The sequence below is a fragment of the Schistosoma mansoni genome, assembly GCF_000237925.1.
Source record: "Schistosoma mansoni, WGS project CABG00000000 data, supercontig 0062, strain Puerto Rico, whole genome shotgun sequence".
NCBI classification, from domain to species: domain Eukaryota; kingdom Metazoa; phylum Platyhelminthes; class Trematoda; order Strigeidida; family Schistosomatidae; genus Schistosoma; species Schistosoma mansoni.
In genome coordinates, this window is record NW_017386029.1 from 1,392,228 (window position 1) to 1,414,429 (window position 22,202).

Here is a 22,202-nt window from a genome sequence, read left to right on the forward strand (position 1 = left end):
AGTGCAAATAAAGTTAAATCGTTGATACTAGTAATCATATTGTAATTTTATCAATGGGCTTCGATCAGCACTGAAAAGAATTTGCTTGGTATACATGATAATGATCACTATTTAGTGACCAGTGAATTATAAATAATTGAGCAATCAATGTTGTAGAATGTTCTTTCACATAAGGTATATATTAACAAAATTCAGTCTATTAAATTTATTTACACCCTTACTATACTATACTAATATATCTTCAACATAACTTCCGACTTAACCCTTTCATGTAAATAATTTAAACCCATTATGTAAATATGATTTTAAATATCACAGATTGTAAAGCTGGATGAAGAAAGTTTGAAACTCATAGGGAGCATCATTTTCCACAAGAGTGCAGTTACACCTTGCCGATGTATTCCAACAAGAACGGAGACTAAGTTATGGCTTTCCAAGATTTTCTGTCAATTAATGAAACAATATTCTATTATTTAATAATAATCATCGCCTTCAATACTGATAAATATTTTCAAACTAAAAATGTTTGCTACTTATGAGTAGCATAATTTGTAATGAAATAGTAAAAATTTATTTCTTGTCCCATTAAATTTCGACTATTATAACAAACCATGGGGAGTATTACAATCCCTTTAATACTCGCTAAACCATTATGCCTACATATACTGATAATCGTTTTTCTGCCAGATGAGAATCAAATCTCAAACCCGGAACTTTTTAAATTTGACATTTATCTACAAAATAAATGGACAATCAGCTGATAAGGCTTGTATATTTTTGAAATGATAAAGAATATTTATAGCTCAGGATATTGACTTTGGAAATCTTACTTGCTTTGGGTTTGTTGAGTCAGTCATCAGCTCATAATACTTTGATAATGATAGTTTCATGAATAAATCATTCAGCTTAAAGAACACAACACCTTTAAAACAATAATTACTAGATACTCAGTTGGAACTTTATATGTTACACTTTTTAATTTTGTATTCAAAAAAGCCTACTGTATCCAAATCCATTAATAGTTAGTGATAGTTAATTTGCTACTTTGCTTTATTTATTTAGATAATACAAACCCTTCAAGATAGAATTTTTCAAGACTAGTAACTGAATGATCATAACAAAGCAATCAGCTTGAGAGGTATGTATAATCAATACAGAGTGAGCTTAAGTCCCAGTGTGAACAATAGGAATGGGCTGAAGGTATGTTCGGTTGACGAGCTCCAAGTAGGATTAACTGTGATCCTGGATTTCACTGCTAGCTGCAATCCAATGTCCAACTAGAATTTATGACTACAGTTTATATCAAAACAATCTGTTCACGATCAACACATTCCAAAAGAGATGATTAATTATAATTCTTAAAATCAACAATGAAAAAATACAAAGTCAGAAAAAATGAAATTTTTCTTAAGGATTTAACTCACCGGTAAATCGGAGTGCACTCTACTTTTATTCTACGCTTGTACAGTGTATTTCTGTAACGATTTTGTTTGCGTATTAGATTGTGACATTACGTAATCATTAAATATTTTTAGCTAAGTTTGCGTAATCAGGACTTCAGGGCTGAAAATTTAGACATTTTTTCTAATGTATGCAACTTCTGAAACTATTCTTAACTTAAGAAATGCAGATATTTATGGGCATAGATGAACTAACAAACTATTATATTGTATTTTAACGTCACTTTGATCTTGATGGCTTGTATACAGTCAGCTATTGATCGGTGCAACTGATGAATGGTTTCTACATCATGGATGTTTCTCTTAACATTCAGCATCCATTATCTGCGCGTACTAGGGTCATCGTTAAACTCGCGTGTCATGTCACACTTTACGTTCACTAGAATTAAGTGTATGGAATTTCATTTTGTTCTTCAAACACGAAAGGTAATGATGAGTAAGCACTGGTATGATGTAATGATAAAGTATCAAACGATGAAATAGCTGAAGGAACTTACCTTTTAAGACTTCTAGTAGAGTTCTGACCAATATCACTGAAACTTAAAACAGATGATATCAATGATGTTCCAGTGGATTATTGGCCCACTGTTAACCAGTGTATATACAAGTAATGAAAGACCACTTTCGGTCAGTTTCACTTTATTCATGAACCGATGTAAGTCGGACAACCATTGGAAACACTGGACGGCCGTTCCGTCCTAGTATGAGATCCAGTGAATGCAATTAAAGATGGTCGCGTAATATCGTAGATCTATTGAAGTTAAACATTGACATTGTCGGATGCCGACCCACTTTTCTAGGGGTGAAGCGTTTGCGAACGAGACCGAAGGTTCTGAGTTCGATTCCTGCGTGTGAGATCATGTGTAGTATCAGTTTATATGTTAAGCCCATATACTTTATTTTAGCTACTGGCCAAGCCAATCCACCTATACATTATGAGTCATATTTTGATCTTGTTAATTATTCGCTTATTAACCTTGACTATTTTTTTATATGAGCGTATATGTATGCACACTTCGTATCTTATTCATCATATATCTGTCATTCATTTTTGTCTGAGTATAAATGTTGATTAACGCTTGCTTAAAACGAGTTGTCTTCTCCTCCATCTCCAATACGCATTATTTTCGCTTCGCTCTCGAGTTGGCTTATCAGCCATCTCCACTACGTGTCATCATTCTGGTCTACGTCATTTGTTAATAAAAATGTAGTTGCCGCTTACCCTTGCCTTCTGATATTATGCACCGTTAAGACTTGTATTATAACGGTTATCGAAGTGAACTATTAATGAAGCACGGTACTACACATTGATGAGCTCTGCTGAGGAGTCCCACATACTAGGACGAAATGGACCTTTAGTGCTTCCAGGTTTCAAATGGTGGTCTAAAAACGACTCGTGTTTGAAATAAAACTCAACAATCCCCACAACCTTATACTGATATTTATGATGAGTATATTGTTTAGGGCTCCAAGCATTTCATCGACTCAGATTCTAAAGTATATACTAGGAAAATCAATTCAATAAATAACTATGTATGAGCATGCAAATGCTTGGGATGATTAATCGTATATATTTTTAAGCACAGATGTTCGAATAGGGACTGGTTTGGTGTCAAAGAGAAGAAACCAATAGAGAATCTGGATAAGTTTACAAACATTTAAATTGTTATTCTTCTAAAAGCTACCATTACATTTTTTTTTCATTTCTTTCCCTATTGGTTGTTAAATGTCAATGAATCATTCAATGATGGAAAGTGTTTATAATTTTGATTGACTTAATATGACTCTGTGAGTCGATCACTGGGATTGTGATCTTTATGTAATTAGGTTTGTAATTTTACTCATATGTATTAAGATACCAGTGTAAACCTAGACGGACTGGATATCTCTTTTGTCATTGTATACATCTTCTCATTAGTAAGCATCCACAGTCCTACCCCATGAATAGAACCCAGGACCTAAGGTCTAGAGTACGGACGCTTAATCCCTAAACCACTGGGTCTGGTACCCAATGATGCACATGTCTAACTTCAGTCAATTCTCAACATTATGTAACTATCTCCCACTATCTTCACTGAGTACCGTCCTCACACCTGAAACAGTTTAAGTCCACTGGTCACAACTTCTCACTAGAACTCCAGGAGTTGCATCTTAAAGTCTTTTCTCGCGATTAACTTGGCTGGTGTACAAAAAGAATGTATCAGTGTCGATTCGCTGGCATTGCGCTTCCCATCAGAACCATTGAACAGATGTTTCAAAACTAGAACTTCACAGATATTCATCACCACCTGATTTGCTACGGTTCTTTCTATAACTGATATCCCTTTATGGCTTTTATCAACACAAAAAAACAACCTACTGTCTCTTTTGTTTCTATTCATCAATTTTTACTCAATTTGATCAAATAACACAATTAACCATCTGAATCAATCTATTGTTTTCAGTTTAAACTATTAGGTTAATACAGTATTGTTATTTATTTGTACTTTATTCATTCTATTCTTGGTCTAATCAATCCATAATGCTGTATATATATAGATAGATATATACATATACTCCTATTAGTATCCCCCTTAATATTCACTTTTTCCTTCTCTCTATTAGTTTCTTTCAATAAAGAAATGGAGATAATAACTATACTATTTCATTTCCTTGTTAGAATGTATTGTTCACTTATTCCTGTTTTAATTATTGTTGGATGATGAAAAAATTTAAGAAAACGTTACAAGTTCTTCCCTCTTTTTGTTTATTGTTAGTTCCTTTTTTGTTTTGTTGTTTTAATTTAAACTTTTCTCAAAATAGGAATTTATTTTTCTATTGTATAAATTTAGTTAAGAATTATTGTTTAATAGAATTAATTGAAATCATGAGTTAATTGAAGCTAGATCACCATGGAAAACCTGGAAGCACTGGACGGCCGTTTCGTCTTATTATGGAACTCCTGGAATCTCCACAAAACCCTTTCTGATTTATAATAGAATTAACTTCAAAATATGAAAACAAATAGAGAACAGAAATATTAAGGTAATGTTCTATGGAGGACATATGATCGCTTGTGTTATATTAGGGGAAAGAATATGCTGTAAGTTAAGGAATATTTATTAAATGAGATCATATGATGATTATGATGATAATGATGAGTAGGATAATGATTGACTAGTCTTTAAATTAAAGGAAATAAAAGCCGGTTTTCATTAAATTATTATCTAAGTAAGACATATACATATAATTGAAATGTTTCAGAGATCTCAGGACGGAATATGCAATCATCAATAATATGGGTTTGAATTATCTCATCGTTGAGTGACTTATGCTCCTCCACTAGGGGTAACAGGCGTAAGAAAGTAAGTAAGTGAAGTGTGCAACTGAATTTGGATGCATTGTTGTTGACACATTATAATGATTAGAAGTAGTTCAACCAATGTTCTAAGAATACCTGTATTAGTTCAATTTAAGATAGGTAGGATTAAATAAGCGCAACCGAAAAGTATAATATTTGGAATTTAAATTAACGGAAACATCAATTAGTACAAATATCACACATGTACATCCTGTGTGGACTGTCAGGGTATAGCCATTTTGTGACATATTTTATAGACTAAATAAATTATGGTTAGCGGTGAAAACCTATTAGAAACTGGTCAGCTGGATGTACCTGTTTCACGGTTTTTATTTCCACACTGACACTTCAACCTAGTGTCCTTTTCTTCAAATATCTCAACGCGTTATCCACTGAGTAACTGAGTTCACTAATTTGTTTAACTGTTATAACTCCGCCTTTAGCCCCTCTGGGGGCTACTGCCGGTCTCAAGCCCGGATAAAAGAGGAGAGTTGAACATGGGGTTAGCAACCCCATCCCGTAGAAAAATAACTTGCTAAAAAATCGCTAACCAGAAAAAATTATTCAAACCATTTAAATTCTGCCCTGGGAGTTAGGTCTTCATTTAAAAGAGTTATGATACCTCATGATGAAGTCATGAGGCCGATGCCCCTTCTGATAACCAGAGCAACCATTAATTTAGGTACATGGAGTGTCCATACAATGTAGGAGACCGGGAGAGTCATCCAATTTGCTGCAGGAATAAAAAGATACAATCTTGAGGTGCTTGGGATCAGTGACATACACTTGATGCAGGTTAGACAACAAAGACTAGCTTCAGGAGAGCTGCTATTATACTCCAGCCATGTAGAAGAAAATGCCAGTTTTATTGACTCTTATGCATTCACTATTGCCTTTACTTCAGTTAGCGAGTCTCAGTACTCCTTCATACACATCTTTTTATTGAACATTGGAAATATGGTTCAAAAGGCCAATCTTTATAATTAAGCAGAGATGGATGGTGATTAGTATTGAAATCAAGTACGAGCGTTTCCTCCCATTTGGGACTCGTCAGTTGGACGTACTTGCATCCCAGAACTGATGTTCACTCTGAAACTCGAACCCAGTACCTTTAGCTTCAAACACCGACGCGTTATCTAATTAGCTACTAAGTTCAGATAGCCAAATAGCTTGTGCAACGAGATGAATTTTGATTTAAATCCATATATATATTAGTTGTTTGGATTTGAATAACTGAAGTCTTAGACAACAATAAGAAGACCCAAACAATCAATATATCTGAATCAAAATCTTTCAAATTGTCTTTACTGTCATATTATTTCTAAAACATTTCTACTTATTCTTACAAACCCATCTCGTCGTATTAATGTTGTATGACAACTTTGACCAACACATATGTATCTGGTTTTGTGTTGATTATACCTGACTAAATTGATTAAGTATGGTAGAGTTGTGGTTTCGCAGTGTTGATAGTCAGTACACTTCCTAGTTTTCAGATTACATATGGTGAATCAGAAACTACCGTATCATCTCGCAGATCTCACCCGAACCAATAAAAATACACACGATAAAATACAACATTTTCAAAAATTTACTTTGATGTTTTCAACAAAAAACACAAATAAACATACAATATGAAACAAACAAAAAAATCAATCTTTTTTTATCCTGTAAAACTGAAATTTTCTTTATCATACGAAGTTCTATACAATCATTAAATCTTAAAACACAAAGCACAAAATGTTTGTTAAATTGACTTATTCTATTATAAATGCTTTTCTAAAATCTAAATATATTTAGATTAAAACAAAAATATTAAACGAACTTGGGTCAGTATTAGTAGTAGTAGTATTAGTAGTAGTAGTAGTAGTAGTAATAGTAGTAGCAGTAGTAGTAGTGGTAACAACAAAAGTTAGTAGTATATCAAGAAAACATAAAAAAAAGAATAAAAGCAGAATAGGATAAAACAAAATGGATTAAATTTTGCTGCTCAATAAGTCAATAAATCAATAATTGATCATGAAAACAATGATTATGATATGTACGGTGTCTTTGTTGTTATATGAAATTTCAGAGAAAAAAATTCAATGGACAGAAAAAATAATGCATTATTGCAAAAATTACACATAATTCTCTGTATTCTACAAGCCAACAATAATATCAGATCTCGTAGTGTAAGAAAATCAGACAGATCTAAACTAAATTTAGATGAAACATTTCAACTACTTATAAGTAGATGACTTTCAAATATTGAAATAGCTGACCTTGAGAGTTTTTTTAGAATGAAGACTTGAAATGAAAAATATTGAATAAAATTTGAAATGTTACAATTTTCTTTTAAATAATTAAGAAGAAAACCATACAAGGAAACTTGGCAGTTATAATATGACTGCCTATGTTACATATGTGCTCTACATTTGAAGTGACGTACATTACGTTGAAAAAAAAACAAAAAAACTGGTAAATGATTCACATGAAAGGAAAAAAAATATCACGTCAATATTAACGGAATAAGAAAACAAATAAAAAAAAACAAACAAACAAAAGTATTTAGATATGCATTGGGGGGGTTTCGTTTGAACTCATAAAAAAAAACAGTTTTAGATATTCTCCCTTTTTTTCTCCTTTTACCCGGTTTATACACATTCAAGATGTTATGTATGTGTATAGGGGCGTTCTGAGCATGAATGCAGGTCGGCATGATTATTTTTTTTTTACTTTTTTTTTCTATTTTTTGAAAAGAAAAAAAACCGATTACATCAAAGAAAAAAATAAATAAATTTAAAAATCATTTAAATAAATAAATAAGCAAGCATATAAATGCTACAATAATAGAAAGATGGAGGATAAAAGTAAAATAAATGAGAAAGTTTTTTTTTTTAGAGAAATCACATTGAAAGGTTTCCATAAATGCAAAATTTGACTATAAAAAAAGGGATCATTTATAAAAAGAAGAAAAAAAAAGAGAGGATGATATGTAAACTGGTAAACTAGAACTATGAATTATTGGAATCATTTAAACAAAAAACATTATTAAAATGGGATAGAATTGTAAGAGTTGAGAACAATGGTTCCATATTCAGTTCAACACAATAACAGGTCAATGATGAGCAGACATATTCAAAGATGACATATATACTAACATATGCACACACGTGAAAAACAATCACCATCGCAACAATAATGAATTCATAAAAAACAAAATAGAAAGAAATTTAGTAATATGTAATGATCATAAAATGATTTTAAGTCAACATTATTATTGTTTCTTTTCTAAATCTAAAAAAGGACTAAACAATTGTATCCCAGGTAAATTCTTTCGATGGTCCATTATTATTATTATTATTCACAGTTGAGCTAATGTCATTATTATTGTTATTATCATTATTATTATTAGTCATACTATGAATATTACTAAATGAATTCATGGCAGTATGTTGTGACAATTGTTGATTGACTGGCATATTATTGTTAATAATAGTAGAAGTAGTAGTAGTAGTAGTAAGAGCAGTAGTAATAGTAGACTGACATAAACCTGAATATCTTTGATCGTCTAACAACAATAATCTATTTTGATGTTGATTATGCATCAATAAAGATGATTCAATGTAATGAGGAGGAAAAAATGAAGGCGGTGACGACGACGATGAACGAAGTGTAGTGGTAGATGAAGTACAATAAGGTATATTATTATGTGTAAAATGCTGTGTAATAGGAAATCTAAAATCTGTTGTATTATTTTGTGTAGAATTTGTAATAAATTGTTGTTGTGTTGTATTCAGTGAAAATTTTTGTCCAATATTTGATGGATTAGAATTGTCTGAATGATAAAAAGGACAATTATTATTATTATTATTATTGGAAATTTGAAATTGTTCAATTTGAGCATTGTGTTCAAAATTACGATCATGTTGTATTGAATGATTATCACCGCCACCAACACCATCATCGTCCTCATGAGGAGTATTAGACATGTACATTTTAAACTTTGAATTAACACTATTATTATCAAATAATATATGGTGATGGTGAGGATGATGAGGAGAATTATGCTCAGTGCATTCATCATGATGACGATGATGATGTGACTGAAAAAATCGACTGGACGATTCATTATAAACTTCTAATGGTGTTGTTGTTGTTGTTGTTATCGTCACCTCCTCCCCTGTTGATTGTGGAACAACAGTGACTAGATTGATGAAATTTTGTGAAACCGCTAAATTATCAGTTGAATTCATCATCATTAATTTTCTAGAGTTATTATTATTATTACCATCATTATTATTAGCATTTGTATTGCTTATATTTTGTAATTCTGAATAAATCATATTGTTCTCATTGGTATTCAACGTGGAATCTGTAAAAAGATCTGATTGAACAGGTGAAAAATAAAATGATATAGGATGGTTAGTTGATGAATTGATCTTTCTGTTCTGTTCAAAATGGGAATGCTGATGATTTCTTGATGATAATAATAATAATGACTGAGAATTATTATCACAATTGTTATCATTATGTGACTGTTGAATTTGTGAATGCGATGTAGAATGTATATCTGTATGTAGTTGATTTTGATAAGTTGAATTTGAAAATGAATTATGTAATAGTCCATCATAGGTTGAATAGTTGTTGTCTGTGTAAACTGAATTGAAAATATTAAGACAAGATTTTGGAATACAGTATCACTAATCAACATCACGTAGAGATAATGCAAATATACAAGTTAATAAAACAGCGAACTGAGAAGAATATATAAATAAAAACAAATAAATACAGTAAGACTATAACATATGAACGACCTTTGAGGGATACGAAAGTAGCCTTGCGAAACTATAACAGATTACTTTGGGTCGAAATAGGGTTATGAATTAGTGTGATAAATTAGGATAAAGAGTTACGGTTAGGATCTAGAGTAAATATCTATATGACGAACTGACATAAGTTATAATGTAGAAATACCATTAAGTTATATGAGTTAATAAATCTCGCGTGAACATCCAATGGTAGTTATACTAAATTTGATTAGTCCGTCCATAAATCATCGTCTTGCTTAAAGACAATCATTTAATATCAACAGAGAGAAGGAAAGGGAGCTACTTCACTTTTGCTAATTAACAGAGAGACCTGGTAGATCTTGATTTGATTATGGCTTGAAGGTATTATTTTTGGGGTAATAATATCTCAAAGGCTTCGGATTGAATTTTGTGTTTAGTTGTGGTCAAGTACTGTTGACGAGTTGTGTTCAAACTAAGATGAAATAACTGTCTCGTGAACTTCATAAATTTAGATGTTTTTCTTCCCATGATATCACTTCATGATGAAAAATACACTAGTACAATACAGAAATCGCCTTGCAAAATTATATTGGTAGATTTTTATCTGCGGGAGTTTAAAACAAATAAAATAATTTCATGTTTGATTGTCTCAGCGACATTCTACTGTCGATCATCTCACGTGCCCAGTTTGTACTTTTCAAATGAAATCAACCTACAGAGGTCAAAAATCTGGTGTAGGGTAGGATAATCTAGTTTAATGACTGGATTACGAGTTAAAAACTCGAGTACAATTACTGTTGACTGTGGATGCACATCTTTTTTTGAAAATCTATTCGCTATCTTTGAAGGCTTTATAACTTTTATTGAAACAGTTGATCAACTTCAGAAAAGCTGCTTTCTTCACAATGTTTCAACTACATAAATAGTCTTTAATATTTCATGAATTTAATAAGGGCTTTTCACAAGTTTCACAATAAATTTACTGTTGCGTTGTTTTTTGCTGCATATATTGGAAAACAATGCATTGAAGAGGATCTAATATGTAACACCATACCACCTAATTTACTTCGTGACTGGCAATATTACAATCTTTGTTGAATAAATTTCGACGACAACTTTGTATCAATTTTATCGCCTGGTGTGTGTGTGTGTAAATCTAATGCGTCAATCATTAATCGAATAATAAAATATTCACAAAAGCAAAAAGGGAAAAAAATAATTAAATCATCAAAACAGAACTAACTTGATGTTTTTGGAGCATCAATTTCATTGTGAAATTTCATTGAAGTCCATATCAGATTCTGTTGATCGGCGATTGTCTCATTATGTGATTGGTTATCGACTAGACTAATAGCAGAAGTAGTGTTAGAAGTAGAATTTGTAGTGGGCTGATTAATAGTATCGACAATAATATTATTCCCAGTACTATTGACAATTGTATTATCATTAACATTCTTGGAATGAGTGTATATATTTGAAAATCTATCGGAGGTATTTACATAATTAGCAATAGTATTGGTAGTAGAAGTAGTAGTAGTAGTTTTAAGATGAGACAATAAAGGATCATCGTTATTCATAGTATTATCAGAATGATTTGTCAATGTTAATTCGTTCGATGTAATATTAGTAGTGGTATCACTATTGTTGTTATTATTAATATTACTAGAATTAGTACAAACTGATCTGGGATAATTTGATACATGGTTTAACTGGTGATGTGTAAGATGATGATAAAGATTTCTAGTGCCAACGCTAGCAATTGTTGTTATCGTTCCAATAACAGTAGTATCAGTAGTGACCGTTGTCTCACCAGAGGTTTTTGGTTGGATTTCAGTTATACATTCATTTTGCTGTGATCTCTTACAATACCTGTCATGAATTGGATTGATTTGTTCCGATGAAAATACGGAATGATGTAGTTTTGTTGGAGAATACTTATTGAAAACACCAACAACATCAGAGGCAAATGGTGTAGAAGTAGAAGAAGAATTAGTCGAAGATGATGATAATGAAGAAGTAGAAGTCACAGAATCATTAACAGTAGGTGTAGTCTGTTGAATATGATTGAATAATTTATCAAGTGTTAAATTCAACTCCATTAATTGTTCAATAGTAAGACTGTTTGGATTTTGACTAACACTACGAATTTTAGATATTAATTCTTTATGAAAGAATAATAAAAGAGAAAGAGGACAATATAGCACCAATATAATAATAATAAAGGCATAAAAATTAAAACGTGATTAACTTATTTCCACCATTAAGAAGTGATGGTCAAATTTTTATCCCTTGTATGAGACTCATTAGCAGCGCTTATCTATTATTCTACTATACTAAGACAAGGCAACTGCTCAGTGCTTTCTGGTTTGTGGTAACTGTTTAACTAAGGCCACCACGTGATGTAAACTACTAAATTCAACAATCTTTACAAACCCTTTTACACTTGTTTTGGTCGTTGATGCAATGAACAATACCATGTGAAACCCGTTGAATAACTGTTACAACAAAATCAAGAAGTTAATGTAACTTACTAATCAAATACAGGTTCTTGTGTGTGTGTGTGTGCAATTCACTCAAAATTAAAATAGGTAAATGGAGTTCAAATATATGATCCTATGAGTAAGTGATAAATGCAACAACTATTAACCCACTGATTCAACACTACAAAGACATGAAAACAAGAAGAACTAAACTCAAACAATAATGGTTAAAGTGTACAGAAAAAAGACGTACATAAATATTAGGAGGAGACCCAATGGATAAATATCGATTCATAACCGATAAATTAACTACTACTCCTACGAGAACGTTAACTCCATAAATCAATGCAAAGTGGGAAATAAGTTAGTTGAAATTAATCAATACAGGGCCATATACTTAGATTTGGTGCTAATTGTCATTTTTCATCAGGTATCTTCAATTTAGAGAAGACTGGTACTTCTCACCTTTAAATGCAAAACCATGGTCTGTCATCGTCAAAGAAAATACCATTGAACTATTCTAGTTTTTGGGATAAATGTTTAGATCTATAGTGAATCTATTGTTGATGGATATAGAATTCTCCATCTGCAATTTCTCCTTTCTCCTTACATCAAGTCATATCAGTCTTGTTACATCGTAACAAACAGCAAATAACCAATCGTCTCCATAATTATAACGCATAACTATAGCAGTGTTTTATCCACTTGCAACATGATGGTCCAAACTTAATTAAGATAATCACCAATATTATTCAATTTTGTTTTCGACCTCTAAAAAGTCCAATTAAACTACCACAGTATAGATTAGAGGTGTAGGGATGTAGAATTTTATTGGCATGAACCAACAAATTGGAAAATCTCATTCACACAACTATACTCTTTGATAAAAACGACACATTAAAGTCATAAAATCAGAAAAAATTAATAGTAACAATAACATTATTATTATTACTAATTTTATCGTCAATAAACACATTTGCATTAAGCAGTCCTATGAATTTCACAAAACAGGACATATTCAGCACATCATACATAAGCTCTTAATGTAAATTGTCAAAACTTGGTCAGTTCTCATGGTAGTGCAATGTATTTAGTTTTAATGCATACAAATATGTTCGCGTATAAGATATATAAGTAGGCAATTCATAAGCACGCCAATATATATATATATATATATATATATATATATATATATATATGGGTGTGGCAATAGGTTAAAACTATGCATGAATAAACAGTGTTATGCTTACTATTAAGCTGATCAGCATATATATGTATATCGATTTAGCTCATATAATTATTGTTAATGTTTGTACTACTTTCCCAACTAAAATAACGAAACCACAAGAAGTCAATCAATCATTTTTTCTGTCATTCCTACAGAAATATCATAAACATCATCAACATCATCATTCAAGTCGTTGCCACAACCATCATCTACATCATCATAAATGGACGACATTATTGAAGGAAAATACCAAAATAATCAATGAAGAGATTTAATCAACATCACCATTATGCGTAGTCGATAATATATAATTAAACCTCATAATTTGTTCATTAATTATTTATATGAAATTAAAGTTTGGAAATCAGAAACAAGAGTAAAAACGAACAATGAGTTAAAGGGGGGTTTTCTGTGGAGATTTTAAGTAATTTTCATTCATAATTGAAATCATGGAGTCAATTGAAGCTAGACCATCATGGAAAACCTGGAAGCACTGGACGGCCGTTTCGTCCTATTAACACCGTTGGATGCAAGCTCAGTGGTCTATCGATCAAGTGCTCTGGCGCGAGACTTGTAGGTCCTGGGTTCGAATCTCGCGAGGCGGGATCGTGGATGTGCACTGCTGATGAGTCCCGCAGTAGGACGAAACGGTCTTCCAGTGCTTCAAGGTTTTCTTTGGTGGTCTAGCTTCAATTGACTCATGATTTCCAGTATATATAAAAATGAGTTAAAATACATATGATTGATTTTTTTCAAGTTGCTAAACATAATAATGAAATATATACGCAGAAACGTTTTTAAAGGCTTATTGTTTTACAAGATTTTACAGTTTAATTCAATCCTTCATCAAACGTTGACACTAAACTACTGTAATATAATCTTAAATCATAACAGTTAATCGAGATGATACAGGAAAAAAAACGTACAGAAATTGCCTGTTGTAATTTTATATAGATGATTTATAGTGATGGTGTTATGTTCTCTGAGCTAGATAATGGCAAAGCTTTCATTGCCATTCTGGACAATACATTCGGGGGTTATTTCATATACAAGAAAGAGCTGATTATGTTTTTGTAAAAACGGTTGTGAAATTGTTAACTATTTCAATGGTATACACGAAACCAGATTATTTGTACTTTGCAGATGACCTAACCTTTCTATCCCATACACACCAAAAACGCAAGTGAAAACAGCCAGTATAGCAGCAGCCTCTACAGCAGCAGGCTTCAACATACACGAGGAAAAACGTAAGACACTCGAATACAACACAGAGAACACCAGCCCAATCACACTTGATGGAAAATCCCTGGAGGAAGTGGGAACGTTCACACATCTTGATAGCATCATTGATGAACGTAGAGTGTCTGATGTAGACGTAAAGGGGAGGATCGACAAGATCAAGGAAGTATTCCGACATTTGAACAACATATGGAACTCAAAACAATTGTCAGTCAACATCAAGGTCAGAATCTTTAATACGAACGTAAAGCCAGTTTTATTGTACGGAGCAGAAACTTGAAGAACTACTACACACATCACCAAAATGGTACAGGTATTTATAAACTGTTGTCTATGCCAGATAATCAATGTCCGTTGACCGGATGTCGTCAGCAATAACCTACTATGGGAGAGAACAAACCAGTTCCAAGCTTAGGAGAAAACATGGAAAAGAGGCTGGAGGTTGATAGGACATACATTACCACACGAGATAAGCTCTAACTTGGAATATTGAAGGGAAACGGAAAAGAGGAAGGCACAAGAACACACTGAGTCGAAAATTGGTAGCAGACATTAAAAGAACGAATATCAGTTGGAAACAACTGGAAGGGATTGCCCAGGACAGAGTTCGATGACGAATTATGATGGGTGCCTCTGCTCCTCGAAGAGGAGAAACAGGAGTAAATAATAATTCTATGAATAGCTTTGGTTTTTGTACATAAAATAAGCTTCGAAATGCGGCTTCAATCACATTTTCCAATTGTTTTCCTTCTGATCTTCAAGTATCAAAGTGTATGCGGATCTATAAAGCCGCTAGGAAGTCAATACCTAAACCCTCCAGTGTAGCTCATGTATCACTGTTACTACTATTAGCCAATTCTCGCGCAGTTTGATAGTATATCTTTGACTTCCATTCGATTTCATATGACTTTAGGTCTGGTTTACGAGTACTAATTTATCATAGTTGAGAAAGTTGAAAAGAAACACTCAAAAAAGATAAATGAAATTCATTGAGAGACGAATTGTTTATGGAAATTCCCTAATCTATAAGTGTATCACAATAAGTATTGAAACATAACATTTTCATCTGATTGTATTTTTAACTTGCTAATTAGATGTGTTTGTAAACATTTCGGATTAAACAATGAAGCAGTATCTCATTGACAATATCACAGTCAATCAATAAAATACTACTTCACACATATACAATACTTCAGTGGTTAAATTACTTGACTTTCTACCACAGGATTGCAGCTTCTTACCCTGTATCATCTACTATAGTTTGATTAGCTATCACACATGACTTTTGATGGTGGTACAATCGACCACTACCTACTTGGACGTTCAATAGTGACTGGAGTAAGAGTAGGTTGGATGAAAGCTACGGACAGCCAAACCAAGATGTGGCATCAGTCTACGTAGTCATTGGCTGTTGGACTGAGTGCAGTTGACAGGAACCGGTTATTATCGTGATTAGTGTTTAGACACGACGTTAGTGGACGATTTGCAGTCGATCTTGATGTCGCAGATGCATTCACTTTTTATTTCTCTTTAATTCCTGAGTTTTAAAATTATCTTATACTTTTTACTACTTGAATTTGTTCCTCTTACGCCATGTACTCCATGGTAAATATTTTTTACCATAACTAATATTACTATTATATCGATTTATTTGCTATAAATTCTGTTAACTTCATCTCACCGTGCTGGCATGGTATGAGATCTTAGGTTGAACACACACATATACACTCGCTCTATGTCGATTATGATCATAACTGAATAAACTGTGGCTCAATTTCAAGTAAATTAATGTACATATTCTTACGGTGCGATATCAGTTTAGTGTTTCAAATTACTGACATATGATAGCTGTTGCTAAAAAAGAGCAATAATTTTGGTCTCATGAACTCAGTAAATCATAAAGTAATAATCAATTATGACATCAGGGCCATAAACTAGTTCGAGACTAACTCTCTTCACATTAAGTATAGACTAATTAGTGGGCAGATGAAGTCAAAACAAGTAATATTAACAATTATGTCGCACTAGAACTATCAAAACCAACCTGGATATTCATCTAGATTGATACTACTCCAATCGAAATTTGTAGCCGCTTGTAAAGTTTTTTGTAATACATAGGTTAAATTTAATGAGTTATAATTATGATTATGATAACTACAATTATTTAATAATCCATTAGATGCTTTTATAATATTGTTTGATGATGTAATCAGTTGACGATTCTGATCATTTTGAGAATAAGCTGAATGATGTAAAAATGATGGAGATGATGAATAACACAAAGAGGAGGAAGATGATAAAGAGTCCGAGATACATGATGATGATGATATGAATTGTTGGCTACTATGATGATGACGGTTATCTGATGATGAATCCCATATACGATTGTTTAAGTCTAGGATATTATTATTATTGTTGTTCAATAAGTGAGAACTACAATAATCGATTATATTTTCCTTATTTGTTATAACAGTTGGATCACCTGTAGGTATTGTTGCTCTTTCCATGGTTGTCGCTGTTGTTGTCGTCGTTATTTTTTTAAATGATGCTTCATTTGGTTTATTTGATGAAAATTGACTAGATAGCCCAGGTGTATTTTGAAGATCCATTACTGAATGTGATGATAGTTCTAAAATAAATAAAAGGTTACTAAATTTTGAGCTCAACAAAGAAAAAAGTAAAACTTTCATTGACTTTATTACTAATCAATGTCAAGTAAGCTATATATTGTTGTGTAACAATGGCTAAGTAATTGATGTGTTCGACGTTTGTTCACTAAGTCTTAGGCCTGAACCCCGCTGCCCCATCTATTTCAGTTTGAACAACCTAATAGTATTATTAGCTCTCACACTTATTGTGGTTCATACCTAAGTACCTGGTGAATTAGTTAATGTGATTTAATACTTTTTCACATGCTGTATTATAGGATGGTATCAGCTTTAGAATGTACTGTGAAATTTGGTTGAATCGACTGATTTTATGCTTTGAAATAAAAATTCCTTTAAGAGGACCAAATAATGTACCTAAACATGCAGAAAGTTGAGGTTTATAGTCATAGATCGGTAGAACTTTCAAAGTCAAAAGATGAAGCAACTCTATGAATAGGTATTCCGTCTAATATTTAATAACAGTTTGGGTTATCGTAAATTTCAATGTTTGACCAACGGAAAACGTTTATACATACTTGTGCTCTAATAGTAACCAGTGTTCTTTCTATTCAAACCCTATGTATTGATCGAATTATATCTAATGGATTGTAGTCATTTTTATTTTATTCTAATAAAAGATATATGAGAACACTAAATGAAAAGTCTTGGATAAGCGATTTTTGGCAGTTAACACCTATAAGCAACTTATGTGGCCCAATGTTTACGAGAATGAAACTTAGGATCTGAGTTTACTATTGCGTGATGGCAAATACTAATGTTGATTCACTTGTCCATATTTTTATTCATATAAGAATATATTACAGCAAATAACTTGTTGTGATGCCGGTAGCTTGAATATATTATGAAGGTACAGCAGAGTGTGCTGTCTAGCTACATATAAATTAGAATATTATAAGCTTTGAGAACGTTTAGGTTGTACTTAACGACTTGGCGAGCAATTACGATAAACAAGAAATGATTATTAAAATGTGCATAATATAATCACGTAATAATCGAAGCTATTTGTCATTTGAATCCCTTAGGTGATAATTTTCACTCAAATGGTTTATTATAATCCCAAGTTGATTAATTTATTGACTTAACCACAGAGTTTAGCGGATGAATTTTGGATAATCTCTGTATATTGTCGATTGCTACGTGCTTATTCTTATTGTTCGTGCAATCAATCATACCGTTAATATATCAGTACAAACAATTTTATAAATAAAAAGCTAAAATTCCCACACATTCAGATGTACCTTGTTAGTTAGTATAGAATTTCAACTTACCAGAACCATCAAATAATGAATGGTATAAATGTCGAAATGATGCACTAAGGTCCAATTCACCCGTTGAAAAGCTTGATCTTAATGAATGATCTTCACATTGCTCTTCATCTTCATCTTCACCTCCTCCTACTACTCCAACTACATCTTCTTGCTGTGAATTCACTGTATGGTTTGACTGAATCATATAGAAGTCAACAATCGATGGTGATGTTGAAGAAAGTAAAGGTCCAATTGAATTATTATTATTATCTTCATTAACAAACGTTAACATTTCTTGCACATTGTTTTTACTGTTAATTGTGTTTTTTTGGAAGTCACTATCATAGTTATACAGAAAATCACTATTGTTAATACCTACTAACGTATCAGAATTAGTACTTGTTATGTTAGCTGATGATGTGTCAAACGCTTTAATCAACAAATCTGGAGAAATGCTAGATATATACTGCCTTGTATTTATTTGTTGAGGCATTGACAACCTATTATTATTGTCTATTGATAGATTTATTTCCTTGTTAGATGTATAGCATACGGAATTAGTCTGTTGATCTGAATGCACAGATATTTTGCCAGATGTATGATTTACCACATTTTCATATTCATCTAATCTATGCAAATAATATCTGCCATCTCTGTTGATATGGTCATCAATAGTTGAGTTAAAACTGGTAACAGAACAAGTAGTAGTGTTTGTAGAGGTATTACGTGTGACGGAAGTTTCATCATTACCAATTGCATGTTCATTATTGATTATGCTATCATCAGAAGTGGTCATTGTAAGAGAAGTACAATGATTTGGAAATAATGATCTTGTCTCAAATAAGTCTGATGTATTTGAACCCATTGAAAATCTGGTACTAAGTTGAGGACTACAAGTTATCAAATAATCATTTGGTCTAGTTATTGCATTTATCTGATCAATATGTAATGCAACATTATTTTTACTGCTACTGTTTTGATTATCATGTTCCATATGTACATAATTGGAATTATCACAATGTTTAGGGATAGTAGAATTTGTATTTGATAATATATGTTTATTTGATGCACGGGAAACTGGTTTATTTAAATGATGTGAAATATTATTGGTTGCGTTGTCATTGTCAGTAATATGTTGATTTTCTAAAGTATACTCGTTGTACACAGAGTTTAATAAACACGTACGACTAATTCGATGAGCTTTTGAGTTACGTAAATTATTATTACAATGGTTAACGTGATTAATTCGAGCCTCTAAATTAGAGTGATTAGTTGTAAATTGCAGGTTATCATGGTTATCGTTATTATTTGTAGTTTCAGATGTAATTAAAGTTGTATCGTGTGTGGGTGATATTTTTTGTAATTGTGACATGTAACCCAGACTTTGTTCTGAACAAACGGCCTGAAAATGTACCAAATAATAAAACGTATTACTTCAACAATTTGTAATGAGCTTTGTGATCATTCAAAGATAACTAATTTTTCGTGAAGTTACGTTATCAAACCTTGGGGATCTAATTGTGAAACTCATTTAGTCCTTCTAGATATCATCAGTAAAAAATATTTGGTTCAGATAATAAAACGCTGCTAAGGTCATCTTCCTAAGCTAAAAATATTCCCCACTATCTGAAAGGTAAGTAAGCTAGTCTACTTATTTTCCAGCGTATTTGATCGTAATCTTAAAATTGTACAAAAATGTTTACCAATAGTGTATATAATTTAAAAGTTGTATAAGTCAAACAAATCTACATACTTCAAATTATTTTGGGGGTTCAATTACGAAAGGCTCACTAAAAGACTACAAAAGCACTATACAGTTAGCCATTGGGTATGAATAACCTAAAAACAAGTGCTTTTATGTATATGCATCATAACCAACCTGCTTTTATGGAGCCTGAGATAGCTGTCGTTCGATATACGTTCTACCAGTGGTGAATCTTTGAAAACATTTAGCACTGGACACATAATAAGCATCATCATCAAATACCTTGTCCACACTAAACACTCGAATTTAACAGATCTTTCAGTCAATATGAACTACAAAGTGATGACAAACCTTTTAAAGGTACCATAAGCCTACTGTCTTCTTTAATTTTCAGTGTTCATATGTTTATGCAAAGTGAAAGGGTATGAATTGGCTGGACAAAATCTCATATACATAACGCTAGGTCACAAAAGAATGTGTTAACCACAGTAGACAAAAACAATAATATGAAGGCTGAGATTTATGTTGGAAATTATTTGCAGTATTCATTAACATTATTTCAAATTACTATCGGATCAAAAAACTGCTAGATGATGATTTAGAGCTTATCATGGTAGTCTCATGGCGCAAATAATCTTATGTAAATAAGCTGAACTGAACAAAATAAACTATTTAGATTCTGCCTATCAAAACATCAGATGAGAACAAAGAAAACGACATGACGTTATTTTATAAACTTTCCTCAAGAAATTACAAACAAACAAATGGGATTGTTTTGTTTTATAAGACAGATAAGCATTGCTAAGAGAAATTAATTCAGTCAATAATAAATATCTCTATACGCATTTGCAATGATTTATTCATAAGCTGGAAGACGAATGTATGATTAACAGGATAAACTCGGAATGAAATAAAGAAATGAAAGACTGGAGTTCGAAAATATTTGGTGATAAAAGGGACGGAACAGTCTAACTGGAATAAAGACAGGGTAAACAGATATCATGTAAGATGAGCAAACAACTTATAGTCCTCTGATTTTAATTATCGTTTGATACCAAGAAGATATCAAATAAAGAATCACAAGGTGTAAAGTTTACTGATAATCCAAATCTCGGGGTGCAAGAACTATAATCCTTATGAATATATTTTCCGGATATAAATTCAGATTTAAGGATCTTATACATTCATCTTATGCACACAGACGTATGTTAATCTCTCGAAATAAAAACCGATACCATAATACTGGGTAAAGTACAAGGCAAGTTTTGCGCTGTTATAATACGAAATGAATCCATTGATAGTGAATGTTTTTACATACTTGTCTTTTTGGAGCTGATGGCATGCATTCCTGGTCATCAAACTGATTAGACAAACACCAATAAGATCCCTTGCCTGGTTCATCTCGAGAGCGTGGTATTTTGGTGAAAGACTTATTAAGTGATAAGTTATGACGAATAGAATTCTAGGATAAATCAGTTTAAAAATGAATTTATACCTTCCAGCCACTCCCAGCTTCACAATAATACGGAAAGTTATCACAGATCCATTGATAAATTTCACTTAACGTCATTTTCTTTTCTGATGTACTTTGTATGGCACACGTTATCAAGCTCGCATAGCTATAAGGTGGTTTACTATCCGGTTGGTAGGGCGTGGACCCACAGTCAGACTCAGTTTTATTATCATCCACACTCACGGAGTCCCAACTGTCCATTTCAAAAGGAAATTCACTTTCAATAGAAGCTGTCAACATGCTTATACTGAGATTTGGAAGCCAATCTATGGCAGTCAGACTATTATCTGGGTCTGTCATAATCACCAGGTTCAACCCATTTCAAAGGAGTAAGTTTATATCACCAACGTTCTAAACAAGGCATTGGATACCAAAGCATAGGTTCAATATATGCTATCTCACTATTAAGCATGAGTAATTGCGTTTACTATTTAGTTAATTCCCATTTTTGAATAGATTTATTCAAATGCAAACAGTTGCTTAATTAGGTTTTCGCACTTTGGACTTCTTTTGATAGAATCAGTATTCCGGTTGTTCACTTAAACA

The 22,202-nt window shown here is 32.2% G+C and overlaps 1 protein-coding gene across 1 annotated transcript in view; it reads right to left on the bottom strand.

Annotated features, from left to right (window-relative positions):
* Smp_155010 (forkhead protein/ forkhead protein domain,putative) overlaps window positions 1–21,956 on the bottom strand; it is a gene marked incomplete at both ends in the record, with an annotated part of 37,936 nt that extends 15,980 nt beyond the window's left edge. The window contains 8 exons of the mRNA XM_018790567.1: window positions 8,330–8,620; window positions 8,705–8,799; window positions 9,151–9,442; window positions 10,819–11,029; window positions 11,276–11,736; window positions 18,460–19,840; window positions 21,462–21,605; window positions 21,639–21,956. Of these exons, the coding sequence (XP_018646196.1) occupies window positions 8,330–8,620; window positions 8,705–8,799; window positions 9,151–9,442; window positions 10,819–11,029; window positions 11,276–11,736; window positions 18,460–19,840; window positions 21,462–21,605; window positions 21,639–21,956 (3,193 nt within the window). The remainder of the gene's footprint in view (window positions 1–8,329; window positions 8,621–8,704; window positions 8,800–9,150; window positions 9,443–10,818; window positions 11,030–11,275; window positions 11,737–18,459; window positions 19,841–21,461; window positions 21,606–21,638) is intronic.
* Window positions 21,957–22,202: the final 246 nt, after the last annotated feature.